The sequence below is a fragment of the Giraffa tippelskirchi genome, chromosome 9 (assembly GCF_054371585.1).
Source record: "Giraffa tippelskirchi isolate mGirTip1 chromosome 9, T2T-mGirTip1v1.2.pri, whole genome shotgun sequence".
Lineage (NCBI taxonomy): Eukaryota > Metazoa > Chordata > Mammalia > Artiodactyla > Giraffidae > Giraffa > Giraffa tippelskirchi.
In genome coordinates this window covers 166,409,168-166,433,649 of record NC_137283.1, presented here as the reverse complement: position 1 = coordinate 166,433,649, position 24,482 = coordinate 166,409,168, and the positions used below count along the sequence as shown (strand labels likewise).

Below are 24,482 nucleotides of genomic sequence, written 5' to 3'. Positions count from 1 at the left end.
GTTTGACCTTGTGCCGTCAAGAGGGGCTGGTTAGAGGACCCATGAGTGTTTGGTGCTGGAGCCTAAAGTCCAAGTGCAGCAAAGCCTCCTGGGAAGGAACAGTGGGTGTAAAGGGAACTCAGCCGGATTGGAAACTGAACTGGGGTGTGAGGACCTTCCTACCAGCCTCACCACCTCCAGATCTCTGACTTGAGCGATGGCTGCAAGGGGCTGAGTTCCCTCAAGTTCCCTGAGTTCCCAGCACAGCAGCTAGGAGCAGCTGGAGAGGGTCTGGCAGAGCTGAAGGCACCACCACGCCCACCAGAGGGGCACAAAAGGAAGATGGCACTGCCCATCTTCCCAAGTTGGCAGTAGCAGGCCCACACCTAGCAGGTGGGAAGGACATTTAGGCTCCATCGACAGAGGAGGTGGCAACTGTGCCCATGGACAGTTTGGACCACAGGGAACCTAAAGGCAAGGAGAACTGAGGGATAGGAAGCTCCTCACATTCTGCAGGTCAGGACGGAGGGTAGGAGAGAACTGTTAACGTCCTGGGGCTTGTTTTCTCTCTTGGACAGAAAGGGGCTCCCAGTGTGTCTGCAGCGACTCAGTACATCCAGCGGAGGAAGGGGCCCTGACAACGCCGGCCACCATCACCCTCTCTGAGCAGATGCCCAACGTCTGTTCTAAATGTGTCTGTTCTCTCTCCTTGTGTGAGATCAGCTGCCCATGTGGCTCTCCCTGGTCTGAGTGGCTCCATGGAGTGTGTATTCATCTTTGAAAATGTTTTTTCTATAATGGGAACATCTCTATTCAAGAAAACAGCCTGGAAAAACAAAAACAACAGAAATCAAACATGGGGTGTGAATGGATATCCACAGGGCTGACTTGGAAAGTATAGGTGACCTAGGGTGTGATCTCACACTTTGTCCTCAAGCAGACGTACAGCCTGTGCCTTCTCTGCAGTGAGATGCTTCTGGAGGGGTCCTGCTAGAAGCTGTGGGTTTGGAAGAGGAGTTGGCTGTGGTCCAGGGAGGTGTCACACTCTCACTCTTCAATGGATGTCAGATCTGCAGGCCACTCTCCGAGGCCACCGGATGGCAGTGTTGTCTTGTCTGGCTGGGTGTCCCACAGCTGGGGGCCTGGTGTTCTCTAAGGTGTTCTTGCTGGTCCAAGATCTCCCAGAGCAGACTGCTGAGCTCCTGTGAGAGCCCTGGGCCTGATGGTAAATCCTTTCCATAACCTGGAAGGAGGGTTGCCTTCCTATGTGCTAAATCCCTTCATCTTCATATCAAAGTGGAAAAACAGGAGATAAACCCAGCACAGTTGGTAGTAATCTGTACTGGCAGAGATAAATCGAAAGTCGCTAAGTAGTGATCTGTACTGGAGGTCCTGGGCAAGGTGTGGGTGCAAGGGAGAAAACAGCAAAAGACAGCTTCTTTGGAAACAGGGAAACTTCCGGAATCTGCCCAGGCAGCTGTCTGGTGGCAGAACTGAAATTAAGACTCCGCATTCATTTTATTCTCCTGGGCTTGCTCTCTGGGTTTTCTTTGTTTTCTGCCACCAGCAAATCCTTTTATTTCTTGTACTTGAGTCTGTTCCTTTCAAATGGACTGTGATGTTACGATACTCTTGAGGACCTTAGTCTACCAATTCTGCTGAGACCCTTGGTTGAAGAGTTTGTGTAGGTGCTCATGGTAGAGAATACCCACAAAGTCATGAGCACAATCTCCGCTTAATGAAGTTCTAAATCCCAGCAAGTAGGCTGCTTACTTCAAGTGGTAACTACACCCCCAAGAAAATGCAAGAAAAGACTTGCTTTACTTGCATTTAATTTAATGCCTTTGGTTTAATACGAGTTGGCCTATACTGCTTTCCTTTGCCACTGGCAAGGAATACTTCTGTTTTCTTTGAGTATCACAGGTAATTTTGCCTTTCTTCTCTTTTGCTCAGAGAGAAACCTAGTAACCCTGAGGCTGACCTGCCTTAACTGGAAAAAGTTTAAAAAGGAAAAAGGGAAGTCTGCCATTATAATGATCACATTTTCTGAGCCAAAGGTTGAAACATGCTGTAATGTAGGGTCTGACCAAATAATTCAGTTCAAGGCTGTCTTGCAAATATTAGCACTTGTAATAAAAGTTCTAAGAGTATCTATTTAGTTTTGTTTTTCTTTCCTAACACTTATTTTTAACTATTTCAAAAACTGCACCTGGATTCATTTTCTTCATTCTGATTGTCTCATTTACTTTTGCATTGACTGTGGAGAACCATGTGGCTGGCCTAGAGGTTGGAGACAGTGCTGATCCATTTGTGATGATGTGCTGTTTTCCCTCTTCATTTAGGATGCTGAGAGCATTCACCCACAAACTCTGAAACGTTGATTAGCTTCTCAGGAGATCATCTCGAAGTCCAGCTCTGCTATCACTACTTCCTGGGAGGAGTGCTATGTACAAATCTCTGGAGCTTGCAGGTTGTAGATGTGGAGACCTCCAGGAGACCTGCCAGCCATCGTGCTCCTGGACTCCGGGGCTCTGAAAGGCTTTAATGTCATAGGGCATTTCCCATTTGTGGGTTCCTTGTGAACCTTCTAAGAGGGAAGGGGGTGGTGTGAGCAGGGAGAAAGGCACAGTATCAGGGACAGGGAACCCTGGGTGATGTCAGAGCCCAGTTGGTTGGTCATATTCTTTCCTGCAGGTTCTAAAGAGTGTGAACCATGTGATCTGGGACTTGAGAACCAAGAGAAACCAGGGACGTGCTCCTGGGGAGGCATCTGTGAAACTCACTTGTTCCCCAAATGCTAGCTTGAGGCGCAGCTCTAAACAGACACCATCTTCCGGAGAAGTTCTTAATGTTGTGGGAAGGGAGACAGTCAACAAGGAGGAAATGTAGGGTCCAGAGGAGTGGGGTGATGAGAGCCAGGGAGCCTGGAAGGGGAGGGAGCAGAGCAGCGTGGGGAGGAGCCTCCAGCAGAGCAGAGTGAGCCTATGCTGGTGACTGAAGCCAAGTCAGCGCTTCTTGTGTTGAGCCTTAGAGGGAGGCTGGGGCCCTAACACAAGTCTCATGTTAAAGCTTCAGCTTCTTGTGCAGCGTTCCTGGTTTCCTCTGAGAAAAGGGCTGTTGCTGGGGAAAGGGGGGCCCTGACGGCAGCACATCCAGGTAAACAAACACCTCATCACAAGAGAGGTGTTTTCACTTCAAATTCCTTGTAAACAAGACAAGGGTGCCCACTCTCACCACTACTATTCAACATAGTTTTGGAAGTTTTGGCCATAGCAATCAGAGCAGAAAAAGAAATAAAAGGAATCCAGATTGGAAAAGAAGTAAAACTCGCACTGTTTGCAGATGACATGATCCTCTACATAGAAAACCCTACAGACTCCACCAGAAAATTACTAGAGCTAATCAATGAATATAGTAAAGTTGCAGGATATAAAATTAACACACAGAAATCACTTGCATTCCTATACACTAACAACAAGAAGACAGAAAGAGAAATTAAGGAAACAATTCCATTCACCATCGCAACGAAAAGAATAAAATACTTAGGAATATATCTACCTAAAGAAACAAAAGACCTATATATAGAAAACTATAAAACACTGGTGAAAGAAATCAAAGAGGACACAAATAGATGGAGAAATATACCATGTTCATGGATCGGAAAAATCAATATAGTGAAAATGAGTACACTACCCAAAGCAATCTATAGATTCAATGCAATTCCTATCAAGCTACCAATGGTATTTTTCAGAGAACTAGAACAAATAATTTCACAGTTTGTATGGAAATACAAAAAACCTCGAATAGCCAAAGCAATCTTGAGAAAGAAGAATGGAACTGGAGGAATCAACCTGCCTGATTTCAGGCTCTACTACAAAGCCACAGTCATCAAAACAGTGTGGTACTGGCACAAGGACAGACATATAGATCAATGGAACACAATAGAAAGCCCAGAGATAAATCCACGCACCTATGGGCACCTTATCTTTGACAAAGGAGGCAAGAATATACAATGGAGAAAAGACAATCTCTTTAACAAGTGGTCCTGGGAAAACTGGTCAACCACTTGTAGAAGAATGAAACTAGAACACTTTCTAACACCATACACAAAAATAAACTCAAAATGGATTAAAGATCTAAACGTAAGAACAGAAACTATAAAACTCCTAGAGGAAAACATAGGCAAAACACTCTCCAACATAAACCACAGCAGGATCCTCTATGACCCACCTCCCAGAATATTGGAAATAAAAGCAAAAATAAACAAATGGGACCTAATTAAAATTAAAAGCTTTTGCACAACAAAGGAAATTATAAGCAAGGTGAAAAGACAGCCTTCAGAATGGGAGAAAATAATAGCAAACAAAGCAACGGACAAACAATTAATCTCAAAAATATACAAGCAACTCCTGCAGCTCAATTCCAGAAAAATAAACGACCCAATCAAAAAATGGGCCAAAGAACTAAACAGACACTTCTCCAAAGAAGACATACAGATGGCTAACAAACACATGAAAAGATGCTCAACATCACTCATTATCAGAGAAATGCAAATCAAAACCACAATGAGGTACCATTTCATGCCTGTCAGAATGGCTGCTATCCAAAAGTCTACAAGCAATAAATGCTGGAGAGGGTGTGGAGAAAAGGGAACCCTCTTACACTGTTGGTGGGAATGCAAACTAGTACAGCCACTATGGAGAACAGTGTGGAGATTCCTCAAAAAACTGGAAATAGAACTGCCATATGACCCAGCAATCCCACTGCTGGGCATACACACTGAGGAAACCAGAATTAAAAGAGACACATGTACCCCAATGTTCATTGCAGCACTGTTTACAATAGCCAAGGCATGGAAACAACCTAGATGTCCATCAGCAGACGAATGGATAAGGAAGCTGTGGTACATATACACAATGGAATATTACTCAGCCATTAAAAAGAATACATTTGAATCAGTTCTAATGAGGTGGATGAAACTGGAGCCTATTATACAGAGTGAAGTAAGCCAGAAAGAAAAACACCAATACAGTATACTAACACATATATATGGTATTTAGTTAATCGGTAAAGATAACCCTGTATGCGAGACATCAAAGAGACACAGATAAATAGAACAGTATTATGGACTCTATGGGAGAGGGCGAGGGCGGGAGGATATGGGAGAATGGCACTGAAGCATGTAAATTATCATATGTGAAATGAATCGCTAGTCCAGGTTCAATGCATGATACAGGGTACTTGGGACTGATGCACCGGGATGACCCAGAGGGACGGGATGGGGAGGGAAGTGGGAGAGGGGTTCTGGAAGGGGAAAACATGTACACCCATGGTGGACTCATGACAATGTATGGCAAAACAAATACAATACTGTAAAGTTAAAAAATAGATAAATAAACTAATTAAAAAAAATTCCTTATAAACCAGCAATTTGGAGTGATTGAGCAATTAATGAAATACTATGTGGGAATTCTGCAGCCCTTAAAAGTAGTGCCTGTGAAGCCCTTGCAGTATTATGGCATAATATTAGGGCAGAACATTTAATGAAAACCACAGAATGAAAATTGTCTGTGCACCATGACTCAGTCGCTCAGTTGTGTCTGACTCTTTTTGACCCCATGGACTGCAGCACGCCAGGCTCCCCTGTCCATCACCAACTCCCAGAGCTTGCTCAAACTTATGTCCATTGAATCGGTGATGCCATCCAACCACCTCATCCTCTGTCGTCCCCTTCTCCTGCCCTCAATCTTTCCCAGCATCAGGGTCTTATCCAATGAGTCAGCTCTTCGTGTCTGGTGGCCAAAGTATTGGAGTTTCAGCTTCAACATCAGTCCTTCCAATGAACACCCAGGACTGATCTCCGTTAGTATGGACTGGTAGGATCTCCTTGCAGTCCAAGGGACTCTCAATAGTCTTCTCCAACACCACAGTTTAGAAGCATCAATTCTTTGGCACTCAGCTTTCTTTATAGTCCATACATGACTACTGGAAAAACCATAACCATGACTTTAGGTATGTGAAAACATGAATATAACAATGCAGAAGAAAAAATATCCAAATCAGTACAGTGGAATGGCCTAATATAGGTGGCTTTCTTTATTTTATAGACCTCCCTAATGACCATTTATCATTAAAAATAAGTTTGAGAAAAATAGTTTTGTAAATCTAGAATTCTATGTATAATGATTCCTTTTCCATTTTTCCCAATCTCCTCAAAATATTTTGAGTTTGGATGCTACCTAATAACACACCTAGTGAAAAAAATCTAATCGGTAACTTGGTTTGAGTTGGCAAAAAATTAGTTTGTTTGACAGAGTATCTCACTTTTAGCCAGCCATGTTGACATCAATAGATATACCTGATCATTCCCTAAATAGTAACTAATAAAGACTGCTGTTTTCATGAGCCATAAATATCGGGGCAGGGGGAAGATAGGGCCAGGATGGAGCTAACTGCAGAGCACATACCTGCTGTGTGTGAGGACTTTCAGGCAGTTAGGTGATGGCATGGCCAGGATACTAGTCTTATCTGTTGAATTATGAAGCTGAAACCCCAGCCTTTTTAGAAAGATGTGTACAAAATCTCTGGTTGTCTGGAGAAAATCACAGAGAACTCTTACTTCCTTCAGGCTTCGCAAAGGTGAAACGAGTTTTAACCTTGAGCACACATTACAAAATTCTAATAAAGGAAATGGTATCGAAGACTGTAGAGCTGCACTCAAACAATGTAATAAATGCTGACAGGCAACATGTCCGCCACACAAAAATTAAAGAAGTCCAGGGAAAAATCACCAATGCCTTTTTTATTCCACTGGAAATTTGCAGTAACGTCAAACATCAACACTTCAAAAACAAGAAACAAACACATTTTTTGTTATGGTTTTCACAAATCAGAGGAAACAATTACTAATCTAAACTTATCAGGAAGTTTGGTGAAGCTTATTGTTCCATTGCCCTCATAATTCTGTGAGAAAAATATGTTTTTGATTTTATACTGGACAAACTTTGATATGAGCTCTTCATTTGCACAAAATTTACAGCAGGTTTTGAGCCCTCCTGGCACTCGAGTGCTCCTGTTCTGGGTCTTCTATTTGACGTGCGTGTGGGTGCTGCTGCCTGGATTCGGTAATTCCCAAGACGGGTTAGCCTCAAAAGTGCCAGCATGCTTTGGTTTATTACAAGGTACAAACTATTTTTTCCTTGAATTCTTCAAATGCCTCATTTATTCACGTATTTTATTATGGAACATTGCAAATGCATACAAAAGAAGTTGAGAGGCCAGTGTTACGAAACCCTATGGATCCTTCACTCACTTCAGTAACTACTCCCGACCACCGTCATGTCATTGCCTCCTCTCCCCAGCCCCACACACCCCAAAGTATTTTGAAGCAAATCCCAGAAGTCCCATAACTTCTTCTGTAAATTTTTCAGCCCTCTAAAAGATTATGATCATATTTTAAAATATAATCACAGTTTCATAATCATATTTTTAAAGATTAAGTACAGTTTCTGCAAACATTTTTTTCTGTAGTTTCGGCTGTCCCGGTCGCCGCTGCCCCGCACGAGCTCTCTCTGCTGGGGCGAACTGGTGCTGCTCTTCACGGCGGTGCTTGGGCTGCTCACTGTGGCGGCTTCTCTCGTGGAGCACAGGCTCCAGGCCCCAGGCTTCAGGAGTGGCAGCACGTGGACACGGTACTTGCGGCTCGGGGGCTCTAGAGGGCGGGCTCAGTGTTTGCGGCCCACAAACTCAGCTGCTCTGTGGCATGTGGCATTTTCCCAGATCAGAGATCGAACCCAGGACCCCTGATTTGGCAGGTGGATTCTTATCCACTGCTCCACCTGGGAAGTCTCTTAAGTACAACTTCTCAACCAAATTTCCAGTCAATGTTCAAATTTCCTCAATTGTTCTCTGTTCAGAATTCCTCATTCAAATCTGACCCGGTCTCTCCAGTCTCCCTCCCCCGACGGCGTCTCTCCCGACGGCGTCTCTCTCTGTGTATTAATCTCTTTCAGTCTCTTTCTCAGTTTCTTGAAACTCATTTGTCCAGAAACTGGGTGATTAGTCTGCAGAGTTCCCCACTTCTTGGTGATTGCTGATTGAATTCCTACAGTTTATGTTTTTGTCTCTTCTTATAAATTGGCAGTTAGATATAGAAGCTTGATCACATTCAGTTCAATTTTTCATCAACAGAGTAATCTTTTAATAAGTTTATATATCTTACCATTGCTTAGATCGGCAAATTTGACCTGTTGCTATTAGTTAAATAATAATCTACTGTGATGAAATATCTGAGTATCACTGACTGCTTTTGTTTATGTCATCAGAAGATAAACTTCAGTTTCTAAACAAGCCACCGCCTTCTTTCAATCACAGGTCTCAGACCCAGGCCGGGCAGAGCTTCAAACGCCTTCCGCTTGTGCAGGTCAGATGTTTCCTTCCACCCGCCCTGGGGTGCAGTGTACCTGGTCTCTGGACAAACAGCTCCAGGGATGGGGGTTCATCCAACCAGCCTGGCCCCTGGGCCACAGGAAGCGCCATCACAACATCTCAGTTTCTCCTTCAGGGCAGTGCATTTTCTTCCAAGGTGTTTTTGTTGGCTTTTTGTTTTTTAACAGGGTTCTTATCATGTTACCCTGCTCTATGTTAATAATGTAAATATCACTTGCTTCTCAAAGAACGAACTTCCCAGACAGTCTGCTCCCCGGATCGTCAGTCCCCTGGACTGAGGGTGTTTTGCTTGGTCTTGTGGATTCTCTTCCAGTTCAGTCCCTACGTCAACACTCTGTCTCCTATGCCTGCTTGTGGTCACCACCTTCACTTACATTTGATTCTGTGGGTAACAGAATAGTGCCCCCTCTGCCTTCACCTCCATTGTTCCTGTTGGGCTGTTTGGGGAGAGGGCCTCAGGGAACCTGCCCTCTGAGGGTCTGTTCCGGCCCATGAAGGCGGCTCCTCCGGGCACGGGGGCAGAGAGTCCGTGTGTCTGGTACCTTTTATGGGAGGCCCAGGTGGTAAGGTTCCCTTTCAGAAACTTAAGTCCAGCTATTTGCAGTGGTGACTCGTCGAGCTCCAACTGGCCGTCTGCTCCTTGACAGCAGGGCTCAGATCCCTCACGGCCTTAAAAGGAGAGGCAGGCAGTGGGCTGCACAGGCGGCTTCTCTCTGAAAGCGCCAAGGGGATGGTTTGAGAGAACGAGAGGGTGCCTCCAGAGCTTGGCCTCAAAATAGCCTGGTCATCTCGAGCTTCCCTTAATAGCCAGCCATGAGTCAGTCAGCCACAGTCTATGTAAAGCCCTTGTAAACCTATTTGTATTTGTACCACCCTGAAGAGCAATTAAATTCAAACAACTACCTGATTATTCTTATTTTCCTTAAACTGAAGCCATCTTTAAGTTTCAAGGGTGTCCTCTTGTCCCTCTGATCTGGAATTGGGTGGCAGGTGACATGTCACATCCACGTGTGAATGTGCCTCAGGGAGGCCCAGTGACACCAGCTCATAGTCACCTTCACCTTCAGATGGAATCCTCTGGGGGACTGCGTGTTGCCCAAGTGACATCAGTTTCTGGGCAGAAACTAAGTGTCTTGCCTTCTGGAGTCGATTCCATCACTTCCCAGCCGTGTGGCTCATCATCCTTACCTGTGAAGTGTGTGAAATGTTAGTGCTCCCTCCCAAGGAGGAGCAGGTGATGTAAGTGCTTCGCCCAGACCCTGTTGCCCAGCAAGTCCTCAGTGAGCCGCAGTTGTGACCAAGCCTCAGGCTGCTCCCGTCCTCCGGAGGGCCCACAACCCTACCCCGTCTAGCTACCTAGAAACTCGTAGTGTCCTCCCTCGGTCCCTTCAAATTCCGGCTCAGGGTGCCTCAGGGAGCTACCCCGGCCTTGCTCCGGCCTCCTGCCTCCCCTCATCTCACTCCACCTCCCCCTGCACAGCCGCTCTGCTCTGTGAAGGGTAACTGCTCGCTGCGTGGTGACTTCGGCTGCTGCCCTGCAGGGCAGAGACCTCACCCCTTTGCACTCTGGCTCTCCATCCTTGTCTATCACTGCTGCTGAATAAATACTTGTTAAAATAATTAATTAAACTAACTCAGGGCTTTCTTGCATAAAACTTTTGCTGGAAGCTATAAATGTCTTTGACTCTTAAAGACTTCTTTGTTATTAAATGCAATTTTGTAAGAAAAAACCTTCCCAACATAGGGTGTTGGGGGGATGAGGGTCAATGGGGGATGGGGTGGAAAAGATAAAAAGAATTCTTGGTCTTAGGAAGTCTGAGGAGCTGCTGCACTGGCCTCTCCTCCCATCCCACTGGGAGCTTGACTCCAAACTAAGCACTTGTTTCTGAGCTTAGGCGGCAGCAGCTGCCGTGCAAGCTTAGGGTGCAGGGCTTTGCAGCTGACCAGGGCCTTCTGTGGACCCCTCCCTCTCTGCCTGGTGCGTGCCCCTGCTGGCCTTCTGAGGACCAGCCTGCTGTCCCCGGACACTCTATAAGTTACCTTGGGGTCAATTTGCTGTCAGTAGCCCTCAGATTTGGGACCAGCTCCTCTCACTTCTGCTGCTTGGCAGTTCATACTCTATGCATGCAAAATTTTATAAATGACCCAGAATGATATGGTAACTATATTTTCAGACCCCCAAACTGAGTTTGTCAACCTAAGATTGATTTCAGATTTGTGAACTGTTTTATACAAGAAGTCTTATAAAGTTACAAATATTAAATCATATTTTATGCTGTTTTCTTTTCTTTTTTTTACATGTGGTCTATCTGGAGAAGACTCTTGAGAATCCTTTGGAGAGCAAGTAGATCAAACCAGTCAATCTTAAAGGAAATCAACCCTGACAATTCACTAGAAGGACTGGACAAGAGCTGACTCACTGGGAAATAGCCTGATGCTGGGAAAGACTGAAGGCAGGAGAAGGGGGCGACAGAGGATGGGATGGTTACATAGCACCACAGACTCAGTGGGCATGAGCTTGAGCAAGCTCTGGGAAGTGGTGAAGGACAGGGGAGCCTGGCTGCAGTCCATGGGGTCACAAAGAGACACGGCTGAGTGACTGAACAACAACAGCAGCAAAAGGAAGGAAAAAAATCCCACTGTCAGCATCAACTTTCAATATTTTGATTTATTTCTTTTTAGGTTTCTGTATGTGTATTGTTTGCCTGTATGTTTTATATTTTTACAAAACTCAAACCAAACTTGCCATCTTTACCTCAAGTTTAAAATTTAATAGTGATTATGAGGCACCATGTCAGAAAAGTTCCCATTTATAATAGGAATTTGTGTGGGAAGCCCTGGCAGTCCAGTGGTTAGGACTCAGGGCTCTCACAGCTGGGGCCCAGGTTCCCAGATTCAATCCCTGGTCGGGGAATTGAGATCCCCTCAAAAAGGATATAGTGTGAATTTGTGAATCTGAGTTCCTGAAGCTTGAATATCTATAGATCTGATTTTATCTGTGGGCCCTGTATTTTGGATATTCTATATTGGTTCTACATTTAAATCATTGATGTTGCTTAGTCATGCCCAACTCTTTGCCACCCCATGGACTGCAGCCAGGCTCCCTGTCCTTCACCATTTCCCAGAGCTTGCTCACGCTCATGCCCATTGAGTCGGTGAGGCCAACCAACCATCCCATTCTCTGTCATCACCGTCTCCTCCTGCCTTCAATCTTTCCCAGCATCTGTGTCTTTTGCAATGAGTCAAATCTTCCCATCAGGTGGCCAAAGTACTGCAGTTTCACCTTCAGCATCAGTCCTTCCAATGAACATTCAGGACTGATTTCCTTTAGGATTGACTGGTTTAATCTCCTTGCAGTCCAAGGGACTCTCAAGAGTCTTCTCTAGCACCATAGTTTGAAGGCATCTTCTTTGGCGCTCAGCCTTTTTTATTGCCTGGCTCTCACATCTGTAAATGACTACTGGAAAAACCATAGCTTTGACTACATGGACCTTTATTGGCAAAGAAATGTCTCTGTTTTTTGCTATCCTGTCTAGGTTTGTCATTGCTTTCCTTGCAAGGAGCAAGTGTCCTTTAATCTCATGGCTGCAATTACTGTCTGCAGTTATTTGGGAGCCCAAGAAAATAAAGTCTGTCACTGTTTCTATTGTTTCCCCATCTATTTGCCATGAAGTGATAGCACCAGATGCCACGATCTTCATTTTTTGAATGTTGAGTTTTAAGCCAGCTTTTTCACTCCCCTCTTTCCCTTTCATCAAGGGGCTATTTAGCTCCTCTTCAGTTTCTGCCATTAGGGTGATATCATGTGCATAATTGAGGTTATTGATATTTCTCTTGGCAACCTTGATTCCAGCTTGTGCTTCATCCAGCCCAGCGTTTCACATGATGTCCTCTGCATAAAAGTTAAATAAGCAGGGTGACAATATACAGCCTTGACGGACTCCTTTTCCAAGTTTGAACAAGTCCGTTGTTCCATGTCTGGTTCTAATTGTTGCCTCTTGATCTACATACAGGTTTCTCAGGAGATAGGTAAGGTGATCTGGTATTCCCATCTCTTGAAGAACTTTCCACAGTTTGTTGTGGTCTACATAGTCAAAGGCTTTAAAGTAGTCAATGAAACAGATGTTTTTCTGAAACTCTCTTGCTTTTTCAATGATCCAATGGATGTTGACAATTTGATCTCTGGTTTCTCTGCCTTTCTAAATCCAGCTTGAACATCTGGAAATTTCAGTTCACATTCTGTTGAAGCCTCACTTGGGGAACTTTGAGCATTACTTTACTAGCATGTGAGATGAGTGCAATTGTGCAGCAGTCTGAACATTCTTTGGCATTGCCCTTCTTTGGATCGGAATGAAAACTGACCTTTTCCAGTCCTATGGCCACTGCTGAGTTTTCCAAAGGTGTTGGCATATTGATTGCAGCACTTTAACAGCATCATCTTTTAAGATTTGGAATAGCTCAGCTGGAATTCCATCACCTCCACTAGTTTTGTTTGTAGTAATGCTTCCTAAGGCTTATTTGACTTCATACACCAGGATGTCAGGCTCTAGGTGAGTGATCACACCATCATGGTTATCCAGGTCACTAAGATCTTTTCTGTATAGTTCTTCTGTGTATTCTTACCATCTCTTCTTAATATCTTCTGCTTCTGTTAGTTTCATACCATTTCTGTCCTTTATTGTGCCCATCTTTGCATGAAATGTTCCCTTGATATCTCTAATTTTCTTGATGAGATCTCTAGTCTTTCCCATTCTATTGTTTTCCCCTATTTCTTTGCACTGTTCACTTCAAAAGGCTTTCTTATCTCACCTTGCTATTGTCTGGAACTCAGAATTCGGATGGATGTATCTTTTCTCCTTTGCCTTTCGCTTCTCTTCTTTTCTCAGCTATTTGTAAGGACTCCTCAGACAACCATTTTGTCTTTTTGCATTTCTTTTTCTTGGGGGTGGTTTTGATCACCGCCTCTTGTACAATGTTACGAACCTCCATCTATAGTTCTTCAGGCATCTGTCTATCAGATCTAATCCCTTGAATCTATTTCTCACCTCCACTGTATAATCACAAGGGATTTGATCTAGGTCACACCTGAATGGTCTAGTGGTTTTCCGTGCATTCTTCAATTTAAGTCTGAATTTTGCAATAAGGAGTTCATGATCTGAGCCACAGTCAGCTCCTGGTCTTGTTTTTGCTGACTGGATAGAGCTTCTCCATCTTTGGCTACAAAGAGTATAATCAATCTGATCTCAGTATTGACCATCTAGTGACGTCCATGTGTAGAGTCTTCTCTTGTGTTGTTGGAAGAGGGTGTTTGCTATGATCAGCGTGTTCTCTTGGCAAAACTCTGTTAGCCTTTGCCCTGCTTCATTTCGTACTCCAAAACCAAACTTGCCCATTACTCCAGTTATCTCTTTACTTCCTACTTTTGCATTCCAGGCCCCTATGGTAAAAAGTACATCTTTTGGGGGTGTTAGTTCTAGAAGGTCTTGTAGGTCTTCATAGAACCGTTGAACTTCAGCTTGTTTGACATTACTGGTCAGGGCACAGACTTGGATTACTGTGATACTGAATGGTTTGCCTTGGAAACTAGCAGAGATCATTCAGTCATTTTAAGAGTGCACCCAAGAACTGCATTTTGGAGTCTTTGGTTGACTATGAGGGCTACTCCATTTCTTTTAAGGGATTCTTGCCCACAGTAGTAGATATAATGGTCATCTGAATTAAATTGCCCATTCTTGTCCATTTTAATTCACTGATTCCTAAAATGTTGATGTTCACTCTTGTCATCTCCTGTTTGACCACTTCCAATTTACCTTGATTTATGGACCTAACATTCCAGGTTACTATGCAATATTATTCTTTACAGCATAGGACTTTACTTTCATAACCAGACACATCCACAACTGGGTGTTGTTTCCACTTTAGCTCCGCCTCTTCATTCTTTCTGGAGCTATTTCTCTGCTCTTCTCCAGTAGCATTTTGGACACCTACCGACCTGGGGAGTTCATCTTTCAGTGTCATATCTTTTTGCCTTTTCATATGGTTTATGAGGTTCTCAAGGCAAGAATGATGAAGAGGTTTAACATTCCCTTCTCTAGTAGACCACATTTTGTCTGCACTCTCCAGCATGACCTGTCTATCTTGGGCGCCCCTACACAATATGGCTCATAGATCCATTGAGTTAGGCAAGGTTGTGATCCATATGATCAGTTTAGTTAGTTTTGTGTGATTGTGGTTTTCATTCTGTCTGTTCTCTGTTGGATGAGGATAAGGGTCTTGTGCAAACTTCCTGATGGGAGATACTGGCTGTGGGTAAAATTGGGTCATATTCCGGTGGGCAAGGCCATGCTCGGTAAGTCTTTAATCCAATTTTCTGTTGATGGGTGGGGCTTGGTTCCCTCCCAGTAGTTTGGCCTGTGTTCAGTCTTAGTAGTTGCTGCACAGGCTTAATTGCTCCCTGGCATGTAAGATTATAGCTCCCTGACCAGGGATTGAACCTGTGTTGCTTGCATTGTAAGGCAGATTCTTACCCACTGGACCACTAGGGAAGTCTCTCTTTTTTGCTAATCTGTACTAATTTATAAGTAAGCAAAGACAGTAAGAAAAATAAATAGATGCTATTAAACGGTGTCTGCAGCATAAGTTCTGGAGGATACTGGGACCTGCAGCCACATTGCAAAGCACTGATTTGCCTCTGACTCTTCTCCATGTCTTTTCTCAGAGCCCTTGTGATGTTCTCTGTGCTGAATGCACAGCGCCAGCTGGTCTTGCCCGAGCGCTCAGAGTCCCAGGTCCACACTGGACAGCGAATGCTCCCGTCCTCCCGTGAGTGCTTCACGGGCCCTCCTGAGCGTCAGCCGAGACTCACTCTGCGTGAAGACTGTGCAGGATTTTCACCCTAAAAAGGAGCTTGCCTGTGTGAAGGATCCTACTCCTCTGAGGAAGGTGCTTGGACGATGCTGCTGTGTGGCCATGCTAACTTCACTGTGCCTTCCTCCAGGTTGCAGATGGGGGCTCCGGCTTCAGGACAGTTCAGGGGAAGTCCTCTCTCTCAGACCCAGTTCCCAGGTGGGTAAAGCATTTCTAGCTAAGTTTTTGCAAAGACGGAGGGGTGGAAGGCATAGTGTATTAATCTTAGTGGCTGAGTCCCTCCCATATTCCACATATTTCTGTTATTTTATTTCTTACCCATTGCAAGTTCCCCACCAGTTAACTTGTAATTAAAGATTTTAATGAAAAAAATCATTTTCATTGGTATTTAATATCCTTATATTTAAATTATAAAATCCTATTCTGCATCTCATAAAATCAGTTTTTCCCCAGCACATGACTTTTTGTATACTGATTGGCTGGATGAGAGAATTCACACCACACACACACACACACACACACACACACACTTCTATGGAAAAAATCTATTTTCTTGGAAAGACCACATCTATCTCTCTATTCTCAGTCCTAAAATAATCATAAGACTTATTGAAACTGCTTTTTCTTCCCTAGATCCACTGAAACGTAATCCCTAGTTCCTGCTTGTCTTGAACCTGGATGACTCCTGGGGTTTCCATGCCAATCTCCGGGCCCCCACGTCCTTCCTGGTCCTTTCCACTCTCCACAGACAACAGACGTGATCTTCCTATAATGCAGTTCTGACCATGCCAGTTCCATCCTTAAAATTATTTATTGCTTTTTATTCACTTTAAGAATATTTATATTCAATAAATAAAAGTAACTCTTGTGGGATATAAATTAGAAGATTAATTTGGAGTTAACAGATACACACTATTATATATAAAATAGGTGAAAAACTAGGACCTACAGTATAGCACAGGGAGCTATAATCAATACATTGTAATAACCTAAAAGGGAAAAGAATCTGAACAAGAATGCGTACATATGTATTTAACGGGATCACTCTGCTATATACCTGACACTAACACAACACTGTAAATCAATGTTATGCCTCAATAACAAACAAGACAAACAAAAAAAGTACATCTTTTAGGTGCAAGTCCATGTATTTTGACAAATGTGCACACTTGGTAACACCACCACAATCAAGGCGTAGACTAGCTGTTTCAACCCCCGCCCCCGGCCCGGCCCCAAATCCCCTGGGAATGTGGCGATCACTGATCTGTTTTCGGTTCCTTTAATTTTGCTTTTTCCTGAATATCGTATAAATGGAGTCATACAGTATAGTAGCCTTATTTTATAATTAAGCTTTTTACTTTGAGGTAATCATAGACTCAGTGTGGCTGAAGGAAATGACATGGAGGTCTCCGGACACCAGGACCCTGCTTGGGTTTCCAGCCCCACCTCCCCTGCGGATGCTGCCTGCTGGCCTCACTCACACTGGATGGATGTGCACTGTAGGGTCACTGTCCATCTTCCCAGGTCTGTGCTCCTGTCTGAACCTTTCTCTCTTCACTGCCTCCAGATAGAGCTGGAGAAGGTCCTCCCTCCTAACAAAGGCCGGTTATTTCACAGGCGTTTCCACCATCGCCTCTCACCGTCCCGGGCTTCCCTCCTCCCGTTACGCCTCTTCCGTCCTGAACTACTGATCATCGCGTAGCACTCGGTCGTCCTTACGGCTGAACAGCTGTGCTGCAGGGTCCCCATGTAAAAAAATGGGAGCAGCCCCCTGGCCTCCTCCTCCTGTTCAGCTACTGTTCCATTATCCTGGGTCTCTTTACAGCCAACTCGCCCCAAGGACACGCTCTGTAGACACGGCTGGAGCCTTCCCTCCGCCTGCCCTCCTGCAGGCTGCCACACCGGAGCGCTCCTGTCACGGCACCACGAATGCTCTCGGGCCAAATCTAACAGAGATCCCTTGCTTGGGACACTTCCTTTTGCATGTCTATGCTTTGTGACGCTGAGTTCTCTGGAATTTTCTCCTGTTTCATTAGTTGCTGGTTGGCTCTTGGATCCCTGGATCCTCCTTTCTCGTTCTCTATCCAAGTTCCGGCTGTGGGTGTTTCTTAGGGCTCTTGGAGGCCACTCTTGAAGAAAGTTGGATGTGCTTGACTTTTCTTATTTAAGATTTTTGTGATTATATTATGCTACATGAATATATATTTTAATTTAAAATCCACAATTATATAAAGAGCCAAAATCCCACTAAGTACTCACACCAGCCCCATTCTCCTCCATAACTAACCACGTCCCAGGCCTGGGGCTCCACCAGCCCCTCCAGCCTTCCCCCTCCCCAGACAGATGTCTTCACGCTGTTAGGAAGAGCTCCCCTCAGCTCTTTGGGAGTTGGCTGTCATCTCTGTCATCTACCCCGTCTGAGCATTTATTCTTTTTCAGAGCAAACTGATTACTTTGTTCCTAGTAACTAGCATAGTCTGCAATTGTCTGTTGAGCTCTCTAAGAGGGCAATCTTACTCAGTCTTTGCTGTGAGAATAAAGCCTCTGGAGGCAGCATCTGTGAGCCTTCCTGTGACTCAGTCCCAGTGCTCGGAGCACACAGGGCACACGGAAGCAGCACCGAACACGCTGACAACCCTTTCCAGCCCTGAGGCCACTGCTGAGTTTTCCAGATTTGCTGGCATGTTGAGTGCAGCACTTTCACAGCATCATCTTTTAGGATTTGAAATAGCTCAACTGGAATTCCACCACCTCCACTAGCTTTGTTCGTAGTGATGCTTCCCAAGGCCTGCTTGACTTCACATTCCAGGATGTCTGGCTCTAGGTGAGTGATCACACCACCGTCATTATCTGGGTCGTGAAGATCTTTTTTGTACAGTTCTTCTGTGTACTCTTGCCACCTCTTCTTAGTATCTTCTGCTTCTGTTAGATCCATACCGTTTCTGTCCTTTATTGTGCCCGTCTTTGCACGAAATGTTCCCTTGGTTATCTCTAATTTTCTTGAAGAGATCTCTGGTCTTTCCCATTCTATTGTTTTCCTCTATTTCTTTGCACTGAACACTGAGGAAGGCTTTCTTATCTCTCCTTGCTACTCTCTGGAACTCTGCATTTAAATCGGTATATCCTTCCTTTTCTCCTTTGCTTTTAGATTCTCTTCTTTTCTCAGCTATTTGTAAGGACTCCTCAGACAACCATTTTGCCTTTTTGCATTTCTTTTTCCCAACCCAGTTTGGGAATTTTTGTGCCGGAGTTCAGCTACAGACACTTGGATCTATTTGAGCCAGTTTAAGGAGCAGACTTGACTCAGGGGATGGAAGAGTGGACACAAGCAGAGAAAAGGCTCTGGTCTGGTGAGACAGCTGGTGCTTCTGCTTCCAGCAGTGGCCCAGCCAGGCCTGTCTTCAGGGTTAGGATTCAGGAGCATCACATGACAGTGGGCACACAGACCTCCGGAGAGGGCGCTGGTAGTTCTGGGCTTCTGGACAAGGCCTGCCTCCAGGGCTCTCCAGGCCCCACCTTCCTTGTTCTTGAAACAAAGAAAAGTGACTCTGGGGACTTAGGGCTCCTCTGCTAAGTGACAGCAGCAGAATCTGCACGATGGGACCAGAAACCCCAAGTCTGACCCTGGACACTCGCTCTGTGGCCGCTGTGCCTACGTGAAGGTCTTCATGCCTGGGCAGCCTTCTGAGCTGCCCTCAGCTATGAGCACATGCGTGGTGTGTGCACATGTGTGCACACTTGAGCATAGACCTGGGTTTGGATTCTGGCTTAGAACCCTAACCCACCACTTGTTAGCTGTGTCATTTTGGGCAAAGGACCAGCTTCTCAGACCTCCATCTATTCACTTGGGAAGCAGTGTCTGCCAGTTCACCATGGCACCAGGCCGTCTGAACAGGAGTCTGGGAAATTCCTAGGGACTGGAAGATGCTGTTGGGGTCTCCAAAAGGCCCCTGACAAGGAGCCCTCTTCTGCATCTGGTTCAAACAGGATGAGACACCCCCCTGGGTCCTGGGCCATCACGGGCTGTGTGCAGCTCCAGCCACACCAGCACCACCCTTCTGTGAGAAGACGAACCGCATCTTGCTGAGAACTGTGCCCTGGCTCTGCCACAGGGCTGCTGTGAGCACAAAGGACACGGTAAACTCAAAGGCCAAACAGACGTGACTTGTGTAGGACTCACCGACTTTTCCAGTGGGACTTGGGAGGACCTTTCACTGGGGAGGAACTGCTCCAGCGCCACACCAAGGGAATGCAGACACCCCACGGTTTGCTGAGTCTGTCAAGACCGCCTTGCTCTTCCCCGCCCCACGGCTTCCTGAGTGCCGGGGTCATCTCTTCCCGTCACATCCCTGGGACACACCCCGCCAGGGGGTCAAGGCGGGCTCTCGCTCAGCCTTTCTTCCGATGCACCACTGACGGTGTTTCGGACGTCAGCTGAAGTTTGGGGCTGACCAGTGAGATCTCACCTGCCAGCAGGGTGGGTGGGGGTGAGTCTGCGATTCCTGACTTCCCCTCCTCACTCTCTGGGGTCACCTGGAAAGCCTCACCTTGCCGGGTCAGCACGCAGCCCCCTCTGGACGTTTCTGAGTGGGATGAGAGGCCAGAGCAAATGGCCCTCTTCCCTTTGTGCTGCCCCAGCAACGGCCACTGACCAGCAGGACGGCTGCACCGGGGCCCTGGCTCCTGGGGAGACAAGAGAGGGGTTGGCATCCCTGAAACTGGCCTGAAGCCCTCATTACTGAAGATCACAGTGCATATTCAGGCACGGTCACTTGAGAGAAGAAAAGAAAAACAAAACAAGACAGAATGAATAAGCTGAAACAATTAAAAGGTAGAAGAGAAAACACCAGAGTCGATTATCTACTTTTCTTTCTCCCAGGTTGTAAATAAAGGTCATTTCCCTACCACGTTTTGAAAAACCAAGAAAAAGACTTCTCTGAATTATGAGCGTTTGTGGCAAACTATTTAATACATGAAGTGCCACTCTGAGCGAGTCGCCATGGTCAGTGTGTCGTTACCATTACTAAAGTCCATGTCCTGTTTAATCCATTCAAGGACTGTCACGTACCTTTCCATTTGATGCCAAGGTAAGGTTTGCAGCAAAGGTTGCTGAATGCACCATTCAGCTTTTTAAAATGAGGAAACTGAGGGGGTCCATAGTTTGTCAAGGTCTCTTTAAGGAACTTCAGCACATCTGGGGAGCCCGTGAATTCTCACAGAGATGCGGTGCAGACAGTGAAGGGAGGTAGGGACGTGGCTGGGGGGGGCCAGAGGGGAGAGGGATCGCGAGCCCAGTGAGGTGATAGAATGTCGGGGACGAGGGCCTCTGGGTCACCCGACCCTCGTCTCAGTCCTTTCTCACGCCTGGTGGGCTGTGAAGGGAATCCGTGAGCCCCTGCCCACATCTTGGCCTGAGTCACCAAGGAGCCCTGGTGTCCAGTCGGGCAGCTCAGACAAACCTCCACTGGCAGGAGGACACTTGGCACCACGGGCTCTGGTCCACTGCACCCGGTCTGTGGGCCTCCTGGTCGGGAGGGAAGGACAGATGCCGCACCTTCAGATTCCAGTCTCTACTCATAACCAAGTTCTCACAGAGGAAGGAAGAGGGAATCAGATAGCTCTGGGAACCAGTAACAGGATAGGGAGCTTTGGACCTGTACAGACCACCTGTTGGAATCTGGCCAGCCAGCCCGACAGCTGCTTGGTGAGGGGTGGTCTCACTTGGGGCGGAGGGGCAGCAGTGTCTGATGCCCACTGTTAGCTGGTACCTCTGCTGAGAGAAGCGGCCGAGGGCCAGGGTTCAGGGCCGCCACCCCACGCGCGTCAGTTCTGTTCCTGAGTCAGAGGAGCAGCTAGTGAGCCCCTGCCAAGCAAAGCTGCCCCCCGGGCAGAGGTGAGAGCACGCGGCCTGCGGCCTGTCCGGAGGGGGCCCGCCCCCAGGGTGCAGGCGGGAGCCAGAGGGAACAGCTCAGAGGGACAGTCACTAGGTCCACTGCTAAAGGTGCATCCACTCCAGCTACCAGATTAAGTTCTCACGCATCCACGTAGCCGAGGCATCCACAGCTCCCCCTCCCAATGTCCTCCCCTTTCTCTTTATCCTTGAAGTCCTGGCTCCTCCTGGCAGAGTCTCATTAGTCAGCCCTCTGCCGGTCTGGGGAGGGCAGCCGGGGGGCACAGTGTGTGAACAGGATTAGAAGCCTCAAGCGGAGCACCTGTGAGGCAGGCCCACTGCAGGGCAGACCCCACAGAACCCTTCTGTGCAGGAAGGCCCCCCTTTCATCTCGCCCTGGGGGTGGCTCCTGGAGGCCACTTTTGAAAGCTCAAGCTCGCACACCTCTTCGGTGCTGCCTCCCTGCCATGGGGCCAGCGCCAGACAGCGGTGAATTCCCGTGTGGGGGTGGCTCCTCTGAGCTCAGAGCCTCTTCAGGGTCATCTGTGCACTGAGATGGGGGCGCCTCACTTCTCAGCCTGGTGCTGATGGCTTAGTTCCCAGAGGTGCAGGCAGGGAGAAGCCCCAGAAGCCGAGAGCAGCCAGGCCCCGGTGTTGGCTCTCACAGGGGGAGGCGGGCGAAGGCCGAAGCTTCCATTTGACACCTTCATACCCAGAGCTGCCTCCTGTTTCGAACCTTTCTCTGGCTCCAGTGCACAGACTTTAGGGGCTTGTGAGGGAAGCAACCTCAAAAGCTCATTCGATCCAGCCCTCTGCTTCAGGAGGGGCCATACGCGGGAGCATCGGGGACAGGCTGTGGAGGGGCAGCCCCGCTTGGTGGCCAGCCCTGTTGTGCCGGGGGTGGGGGGTGGCAGCTTTAAGCTCCTGCTGGCCCCTCTGCGCAGACCTGTGCTGGTGACCAACACGCCCAGGCTTTGGGCCCTGGTGACAACTTTGGGACTATAAGCAAAGCCGTCCGAGAACATCTGCTTGCCTCTTGCAGCTTTAAGAAGAAAGCATGCACAGTGGTGAGGGCCGCTTCTCTCCTGCCCTGAAGCCTTGTCCCCAGAGGCCTGCTGAGGGCCCTCTGTGGCATGGACACCGCTGTCTGCCCTCACCTCCCTCTGTGAGCACGTTGCCCACAAAGGCAGCCCCCTGGCTGATCCTGGTTTTGCTTTTAATACAAGTTTCGGCTGTAGAGCAATAAATATAACTTGACATCTGTATACACCACAGCGTGCTCACCGCCTCAAGTACTGTTTGCACCCGGCGTGATACAGGTGAGCACCTATGAGCTTGTTTTTGTTTTGTTTGCTTTTCAGATTCCACATATGAGTAAAATCACACAATATGTCTTTCCCCATCTGACTTATTTCACTTAGCATAATACTTTCAAGGTCCATCCATGACTCAAATGGCAAATTTCTTTTTTATGGCTGAGTGGTATTATTCCATTTTATGTGTGTGTCACACCAGCTTTATCCACTCATCTGTTGATGGGCACTGAGGTTGCTTCCATGTCTGGGCTATAAAGACACTTGTAAATACAGCTGTAATGAACACAGGGGTTCATATAAATTTTTGAATTACTGTTTTTGTTTTCTTCAGATAAAAACCCAGGACCAGAGTTTCTAGAATATATGGTAGCTGTGTTCTTAGTTTGAGGAACTTTCACTCTGTTTTCCACAGTAGCTGCGCCAATTTACATCCCCACCAACAGGGTAGGAGGGCTCCCTTCTCTCCACACCCTCTCCAACACTTGCTATCTCTTGCTGTTTTGCTAGTAGCTCCCAGGCTGATTCTTGACTCCCCTTCTGTAAGAATGTGGGGCGCGGGGGAAGCACCTGCCTCAGCCCTTCTCCCCGAGCCCCTCTCCCAGCTTGGCTACAACGCCAGTGTCTGCCCCTCTGTAGGCCGCCCTGAAGGGACCCGCGGGCACAGGCGCTGGAACACTGTCCCCACTGGGGCCAGGGGAGCCACTGTGAACCTAAGGAACATTTCTGGGGGCTGGTCTCTTTCCCCCACACCGTTCCTCTTCAGCTCTTCTCTTAAGAGGCCCTGGCTGACTGAGTTGGGGGCCACCTCTGTTTGACTTCCCTGGTGGCTCAGACGGTAAAGCGTCTGCCTACAATGTGGGAGACCCAGGTTCAATACCTGGGTCAGGGAAGATCTGGAGAAGGAAATGGCAACCCACTCCAGTATTCTTGCCTGGAAAATCCCATGGATGGAGGAGCTGGTAGGCTACAGTCCATGGGGTCGCAAAGAGTCGGACACAACTGAGCGACTTCACTTCTGTTTATGGGCCAGATACCCCGCCTCCTGTGTCAGGCTCCCAGGATCGACTCCAACAGCTCCCAGGTGCAGGCGGCCAGGGGACAGTTTAGCGGCAGAGGGAGAGGAGATTCCATTACTAGTGGTGACATTTTGCATGTCATATTATGTGTTGTTTTTCTTATAATGCAGCGTTTCTCAGGGGCTGCTTCGGGTGCTGCTCTGTGCCAGGGCCGTGGGAGCACACACAGGCACGGACAGCTACCAGGCTGCCTGCGACATAAACAAGGAGGAGACATGGACACACCTCGTGATCATTCTCAATGACACCCAGCTGGCTCGGCCCCTGTGGATGGGGCCCCCTGAGCCCAGACTGCCCTGGGCCCGGGTCAGGTCCCCCAGGACAGTGAGGGGACCAGCATGAGGCGCAGGGTCTCTGGAGGGAAAGGCCTTCCTGGATGGCCTCTGACCAGAGCATCTGGGCCCGTGACTGGGGGCTCACAGAACCACCGAGCATTCTGGGGGTCACAGCTGCCGCAAGCCAGCCCCTCACACCTGTGTCCACGGATCTGAGTCTCAGGTGCGGATTCTGGTGGCCAGAATGCTGGGCTCCGTGCTCCGCTGGGCAGAACTGTGTTTGATGGGCAGGTGACCACACCCGTATCTGAGTGAGGGCGGCCCCATGGGCAACACTGCCACAAGCAAGCACGCTGTGTGACTGTACCTGTGGAACACACCCACAGAGACAGAATTCTGAAGGACATGACCAGCTTTTCTTCCCTTCAGAAGGGACGGATTTTGCATTGGCACCAAAGGCACAGGTGAGGCCCCTGCCCTTAGCGTGATCGAAGGGAACGCAGCCACTCAGGGAGTTTTATGAGAAAAGCTGGGCTCTTCTCGTGTGTTTGAGGGCGACACACATCTCTGTCTCAGGTGAGCTCTTTGCCTCCTTTTCCTTATTGATCTACTGCTGCTGCTGCTGCTAAGT

General features: G+C 47.3%; 1 protein-coding gene and 1 long non-coding RNA gene across 3 annotated transcripts in view; one reads left to right on the top strand and one right to left on the bottom strand.

Annotated features, from left to right (window-relative positions):
- Nucleotides 1-15,666, top strand: part of PSMB1 (proteasome 20S subunit beta 1) — a 35,585-nt gene extending 19,919 nt beyond the window's left edge. The window contains exons 6-9 of one of the 2 annotated variants that reach the window (XM_081529805.1): nucleotides 7,019-7,160; nucleotides 7,510-7,670; nucleotides 8,353-8,401; nucleotides 15,146-15,666. In XM_081529805.1, coding sequence (XP_081385931.1) covers nucleotides 7,019-7,160; nucleotides 7,510-7,670; nucleotides 8,353-8,401; nucleotides 15,146-15,156 — 363 coding nt within the window. In that variant the 3' untranslated portion in view covers nucleotides 15,157-15,666. Of the gene's footprint in view, nucleotides 1-7,018; nucleotides 7,161-7,509; nucleotides 7,671-8,352; nucleotides 10,120-15,145 lie in introns of those variants that run through there. The other variant, XM_081529804.1, reaches the window with a different exon arrangement.
- LOC145521346 (uncharacterized) lies at nucleotides 11,904-21,457 on the bottom strand. The gene is made up of 4 exons (XR_014065329.1): nucleotides 20,363-21,457; nucleotides 19,842-20,065; nucleotides 19,475-19,760; nucleotides 11,904-15,511 (listed from the first exon to the last, which is right to left on the bottom strand). It is a non-coding gene; the product is annotated as an uncharacterized LOC145521346 (long non-coding RNA).
- Between the last annotated feature and the right edge of the window lie 3,025 nt (nucleotides 21,458-24,482).